General features: G+C 34.8%; 1 protein-coding gene across 2 annotated transcripts; it reads left to right on the forward strand.

The window, feature by feature from the left end:
* Nucleotides 1–477: 477 nt before the first annotated feature.
* LOC110898703 lies at nt 478–6,179 on the forward strand. 2 transcript variants are annotated; one of them, XM_022145525.2, is made up of 7 exons: nt 478–1,746; nt 1,911–2,017; nt 3,286–3,487; nt 3,650–3,835; nt 5,272–5,337; nt 5,451–5,554; nt 5,671–6,179. In XM_022145525.2, exons 1-7 carry the CDS (start codon nt 697–699, stop codon nt 6,092–6,094), a joined length of 2,139 nt encoding a protein of 712 aa, XP_022001217.1. In that variant the 5' UTR covers nt 478–696; the 3' UTR covers nt 6,095–6,179. The 2 variants fall into 2 exon arrangements, with proteins under 2 accessions (XP_022001217.1, XP_022001218.1); XM_022145526.2 differs by lacking the exon at nt 5,272–5,337.
* The last annotated feature ends 659 nt before the right edge of the window (nt 6,180–6,838 follow it).

Genomic DNA, 6,838 nt, shown 5'->3' on the forward strand with positions numbered 1-6,838 from the left:
AAATTATTCTACTTAATTTATATTTATTAAGCTTAGACAACTTCTTACAACTTTAATGGTTAGTGAATGATAACATTATTATTCATTTATTTTATCATCAATTGGGTTTAATTATCATCAGGGAGGGAGGGAGGGAGGATGTGTTTAGAATCAGCCTTATTGTATCATCGATTGGGTTTAATTATTGTTTGAAATATGGCAAAAAGTCATGTTTAACCTATTTGAGTAAGTCACAAATGGCTGCCAAAATTGTATGCAAGAATTTGAGTTTTAACCTCTAAAGTCAGTCAACTACAGAGACATAACAACTACTACCATTAAATCATCTAGACTATAACAGCTGGTAATGACGTGTATAATATGGACCCCCCCACGTTATCTACACTAAAACAACTGGTTGGCTAACATACACCCACCGAGTTGACTTTGGGTCAACTAAACCACCATTGTAATATATCTTTTTTTTTTTTTTTAATAAAAATCATGTCGCTTAGTACGGCTCTACTATTTTTTTAATTAACATTATTGAGCAAATTAATCATCTGTGTTCTTCATTCTTAACCATCTTTCAATTCCATTACAGAAATTACAAACACCGTTTGTGTTGGTTCTTTACACATAACCTGTCAAGCTGTGCACTTCCAATTGCTTGGAACCCTTTATTTGAATCTAATAATTATTATTTGATCCACAAATATGGAGCATTACATGCAGACATTCTTGCAGAAGTTTCGACATCTTAAAATCCAACTAGAAGATATAACATCAGCCACCAACAACTTCAACGATAACCCTATTGGAGTTGGTGGTTTTGGGAATGTTTATAAAGGAGAAGTGTCTCACCCTGATGGGCGTAGCGTGGTCGCTATTAAACGTCTTGATAGTACACGTGGACAAGGGGCACCTGAATTCTTGAAAGAGTTAACGATGCTTTCTGAGTACAAGCATGAAAATGTTATTTCTCTTTTGGGATTTTGTTGCGAAAAGAGTGAGATGATCCTGGTGTACGAGCATGCATCACGTGGAAGCCTTGATCGCTATTTAAATTCCCCTTATCTCACGTGGTCACAACGTATCAAGATATGCCTTGATGCCGCGAAGGGACTACACTACCTACATGATCCAAGGGAGACACACCGGAGACTTATCCATTGTGATGTAAAAAGTGGCAACATCCTTCTCGATGAGGAATGGAACGCTAAAGTTTCTGACCTTGGGCTATCAGTAATTGGGTCAGCTAATGAGCAGCACTCACTTATTGTCACCCTGGCAGCAGGTACCCCGGGATACATTGACCCGCTGTATCGGATGACACACACTTTAACAAAAGAATCAGACGTATACTCCTTTGGTGTGGTCCTGTTTGAAGTTTTATGTGGGCGATTATCCTGTACATATAGCAACAATCGTGTTCAGCAGAATTTATTACCCACGTGGATTGAAAGCTATGAACAGAAGCAGTTAAGTGAAATCGTTTTTAAAAGTCCGACTATTAAACCAATGCATCAGGGTTCTCTAAAAACATTTTCAGACATTGTATATCAATGTTTGAAGATATCTCGTGAAGATCGGCCAAAGATGACTGAGGTTGTGACAGAACTTGAGACTGCACTCATCATTCAAGAGCTTAGTGAAGGGAAGTTGCCGTGTTTTATCAACGATGAGACTTCTCCTCAGAATTTCAGTTCCAAAGTTAAATTGTGGGAACTTCTGTGTGAAGGGGTCCTCATTAACGACGGCAAAACGGTAATTAGCTGCTATGTTTGTATCATAGATTGTCACACTCTCGTTACCTTCACAAGTAACACTTATAAACAACTGAGTCATTAAACTTGTTATGTTCAAATATAGCATATTAGTTAGTAGTTTGACACGAACGAGTAACTTGAACTTGTTTAATGGACATACAGTGGCTTTCATTAAATAAGAAGGGAGAACTTTGTGAGATGATATCTATTGCAGAATGTTTGGGTTCGGATGTCAAGAGTTACGACTTCTCGTCTCGATATAATTCAAGGTGACATTTCCTGTTTAAAGCTTTTGAGAATATTGATAACTCAGTACTAAACAAACGTGTAAAAGTATTTAATTCTTGTCACCTGGAATCACATACAATGTATCAATCACTCTTTGCTACTATTCGCACAGATTTGCTGTGGGCACCTGCCTTTATTTTCCTTGTGATGGGATATTGAAAACCAGGGGCGGACCCAAGCCCACCTTAAGGTGGGCGGGCGCACCCCCGGGAAAAAAAAAATTAGTGCTAATTTCCGTAGAAAATCCCGTCCGCACCCCTTGGAATTTTTCGTCCGCACCCCTTGGAATTTTTCGACCGCACCCTTGAAATTTTTCGTCCGCACCCCTTAGGTAAAAAGTGTTATCAATTTATATTTTATATTTTTTTAGTAAACTTCTATTTAAAAAAAATACTACCTAAATTATATAACTTTTAATACCTAACTAACTAAACCCAAATACCCATACCTTTACCCACTTATAATTCCTAACTAGTTAGCCCACTAAGTTTTAGCCCATTAACCAAACCCAACAATATTTCAAACTATAATAAAATAATTAAAGCCCAAAACCTTTAGAAATTCTCTCCCGCTCTCTCCTTCTCTTGCATCCCTGCGTGGTAGATTGAAAAAATGAAAACTCGTAGGGCGTTGATTTAATTATGTTTGTAAGGCTTGTCGGGGCGGTCACGTTATACAAAAGTATAACGCGTGGTAGATTGAAAATTCCCGCCGCCGCCATATAATTAACGCGTGATGGCATTTTCTAAAGTATAACGCGTGGAAAAATTAACGCCGTGATGGTTTGGTTTTGTGAGTGGAATTGTTGCTTGGGGGGAAATTGTTGGGTGTGGTGATAAGTGATGACCACCCCCACTAAAAAAGGTTGTGAGTGATGGAAAAATGGTTGCTGACATGGCGGAACTTGATTGGTGCTTGTGAGTGATAAATTCTATCACTAGTGAACCACCCCCCTCCCCTAACAAGGTTTGACATGTTTTTGATGATTATATAAATTTAGTTTGATGTTCGTTTGTTTTACATGATCCGACCCGACCCGATACGAACCGGTTTTTTTTACTTATATACCTAGGGGCCTAAAATTTTTAAAAATATTCCGCACCCCCATGAAAAAATTCCTGGGTCCGCCACTGTTGAAAACACATGTAAAATCCCAATTCTTGTCACCAGGAATCACATACACGGTGAACATTGTTTTCAAGTTTGAGAACCCAAAGGTGAGAAAAGGTTATGAACTAATATCCCTCAGATACAAATTACAAGGGGAGACAGAGAGTTCAATATCACACCTGGCGTATGAGAGAGAAGATGGATGGTGGATGTGTGAATTGTATCACTTTACTTGTGACCGCAGAACAGTTGAGCTTCAAATTTTGTTTGAAGACTTCCTTACTTCTCCTTATAGTTATAGCATAAAAGTAGAAGGCATCGAATTTCAGCCCTTGGAGAAAGTAAGATTACAAAAAAATAATAATAGTTTGATTATTTATGTACATCTTTAATTAATAAACTTTAATTTGTTTGAGTGTCAACCACCATAGCAATATTTTCAATGTAAGAAAACTCGAATTAGCGATTAGATCAAAGTCTAATATGGTTATGTTGTTCTATAGGTGGAACATATAGGTGAGAAGCAACCCATATCAGATTCGGATGCAAATTGGGAAGAAAAATTGCCAGCTGATTATGAGGACATAATGAAAAGGTCAGAAAATAGTGTGCAATGGACAACCAAGGAGGAAGCATATGCAATTATTCGCAAAGGCTTCTTAATCAGTGACGACAAAATGAAATGCATTGTAAGTCCTTTTGTTTCTCTCACATCTAGTTGTTGTGGTAAGAACATGGTTCCACCAGCGGGGAGCACGATATATTAAATTGCAAATATATTAATTTTCGACACCTGACATGTTAACACCATACGAAACGATAGAGTTCAGGTTTCATGTTTCACTTTAATAGGTTTCGTAACTTAGACAGGTCGACCGTTTAATAACCTGTTTAAATTTGCGTTTAAACACTTTAAATACATGTTAGCGACCTGTTTAAACCTATTTATCTTTTAATTATTTTTAAGTAAAATATTTGACATATGCTTTACTAATTAAGACTTTTATGAATTTTTGTTTCAAATATGTTAAGAACTATTATGTTGAGGATTATGTATATATGTATTAATTAAGACTTTTATAAACTTTTGGCAATTTTTGTTTCACTATACTAGATATGAGATATGTCCCCGAACACATCCCTAAATAGGTCGAGTCGTGTTAACATGTCAACCTGGTTGAAACAGGTTTGTATTCGCCTTTGTAAAAAATGACACGATTTGTTATCATGTCGTGTTCGTGTCTAGCCCTCAGGTTATTGTGTCTTATCGTGTTGTGTCTAACCTGTTATACCAGCTGTATAGTTTGGAAGATGAAAGTTTGGAAGAAATTGTCGTAACGTCACTAAAAAAAAGCTACCGATAACCAAGTAGGAAGCATGCCCAAGTATTCACAAAGAGTTCTTAATCACTGATATCAGGGGCGGCCCAGGGGGTGCGGGGTGGGCGACGACTCAGAACCCAAACCTTTCGAGGGCCCAAAAATTTATTTATTTTTTAGTAAAGTTACGTTGTAGAATATAGAATATATATAAGTACTGAATTGGAAAATGAAAAGATGAGGCGCATAGTCTGGTGGTTCACATAACACTTTATATATAAGCAAGCAGCATTGAGTTCTAATCTTGATAGCTTCATTTTACCTATGCATTAAATACAAATGACATTATTTGAATTTTATATCACATTTAATCAAAATGGTAATTATAGTTATTTCTCAAATCTAGTTTAAAAATAATTATTTATTTAATTTCTTAAAATATTATTAAATCTACAATTAGTTTTGTATGTTCCATTTTTTTGTGTAAAAAGTCTTATTTTGTTCTTTTTTCCCTTTCAACTTTGTATATTTTCTAAATAAATTTGGATATGTTACGATGGTTTTACATGATCGTAAATAACAAATTTTAAAGTTACGACGTAACTATTCCGTATTTTCTTAATTTATCCTTACAACGTGTTTTGTTTCTGCATTTCGTTGTCCAAATACGCGTGTGATGTGCTTTTTGTCTAGGTTTCCACGCAAAAAGCAGACCGCCGCAACATGCGGATGATTCCACAAATTTTTAATTCATTTTCATATATTTATAACTTTTTTGTATATTTTTTAAGAATTTTATATTTTAGGAGCCCGTATTTTTTTTTGGATCTGGCCCCAGACATTTTCAAATATTTTCGAAGACGACCGATATTGTAAGTATATTTGTTTTTTCTCTGAGATGTAGTTGTTGTGGAGCTTATGAGCATGCTTCAAAGATAAGGAAGCATTACTAAATTGCTAAACATATCTATATTATTTTTGATAGTGGTTTTCTCTTGACAACAATGGAAAAAAATGTCATATGATATCATCAACAAAGATTGACATACGGAGCTCACACAGGAAAATAAGGCAATTACCCGAATCAAGGTTCGTTTATGTAGTCCCATCAATTTTCTTGTAGAGAATACTATCATTTCAAATCTTTGCAAGTTACAAAATTTTAAAGTTTTTTACACGTAAGATGATTCTCTAAGATTTTTCAGATTTGGAGAAGCTGTTCAGTTGTTGGATTCTGACTATATGTTTATCGAGACTGAAGTCCAGTCCCAACTAGTATCATCTGAAACAACATATGCATGTTACCTTGTCTACAAAACACCAAAAGACCAATCTAGATTTGTGGCTCCTATGGAAGTGAAAGATAGAAAATGTGATTCTTGGTATATCTATTTAGCAAGTCCTCAAACCCCAATTATTCGAACAAAAGCTGGTCAAAACACCCACAACCCAGTCAATAGGCCGAAAATAAAAGGCATTCCACAACAAAGAAATGATGGATGGATTGAAGTGCAAATCTGGGAATTGCGAGCTGCTAATACAATGAACATGGAACTTATGATGGGTGTTTCCGGCACGAAGAAGATTAGTAGACTTATTATTGAAGGCATTGAGTTTAGACCTATATAAACTTTCATTTTTTTATATAATGGACAAGAATTAGTTGTAAACATAAAATTTGTTATCTTTTTTATTTATTTATTTATTTATTGCCTAGTGGACTTAACATACATTGAATAACAATCATCAAGGCTTGAGAATAGCACGTCCTTTCTGGGCTTTAATTCTTCACTGACGTCAGGAATGATAAATGGTAATCCAGTTTTGGGGCAATGCCTTTGACTCGAGGAAGAGACTTCGCCTGAGAAAACACAGGGAAGAACAGAAAAATCAGAAAAACAGAGTGATGTCTCGTAATAACATTATACATTAAAACGCCATTAATTGAATAATAAACACATAATTTAAAAATGACATCATAAAAAAGCCATGAGATGAATAATTAAAAACACTTAACAACATAAATAATTAACAAAATATAATATCATAACGAAAACGCCAAAATTAACAAAACTAATGTTTACACAAATTAACAAAATAGTAATAACTGATATTCACAAATACTACTAAATAAAATTCAAAACCAGTCAAATAGACGAAAAACGCCAATATCGTAAAAACATAAGAAATACACTAGAACGTAAACGACAATTAAAATGAATATCGAAAACTCCAATTGCAGTTCTTCATAACAAATTACATATCAATTAAAACGCGATTAAATTGCATAATTGAATAACGCTATTGAAAATCATACAACACATTATAAAAATAATAATACAAAAAAAAAAAACGCCATAGAACAATGATAAA

The sequence above is a fragment of the Helianthus annuus genome, chromosome 13, assembly GCF_002127325.2.
Source record: "Helianthus annuus cultivar XRQ/B chromosome 13, HanXRQr2.0-SUNRISE, whole genome shotgun sequence".
NCBI lineage: Eukaryota > Viridiplantae > Streptophyta > Magnoliopsida > Asterales > Asteraceae > Helianthus > Helianthus annuus.

What these genes read in the sequence shown, in the direction of transcription:
- LOC110898703 (XM_022145525.2), top strand. Translation starts at nt 697, where the DNA reads ATGGAGCATTACATGCAGACATTCTTGCAGAAGTTTCGACATCTTAAA. An exon ending in TCATTAACGACGGCAAAACG is followed by an intron (nt 1,747 to 1,910) that starts GTAATTAGCTGC and finishes ATGGACATACAG; the next exon opens with TGGCTTTCATTAAATAAGAA. An exon ending in ACGACAAAATGAAATGCATT is followed by an intron (nt 3,836 to 5,271) that starts GTAAGTCCTTTT and finishes TTTATATTTTAG; the next exon opens with GAGCCCGTATTTTTTTTTGG.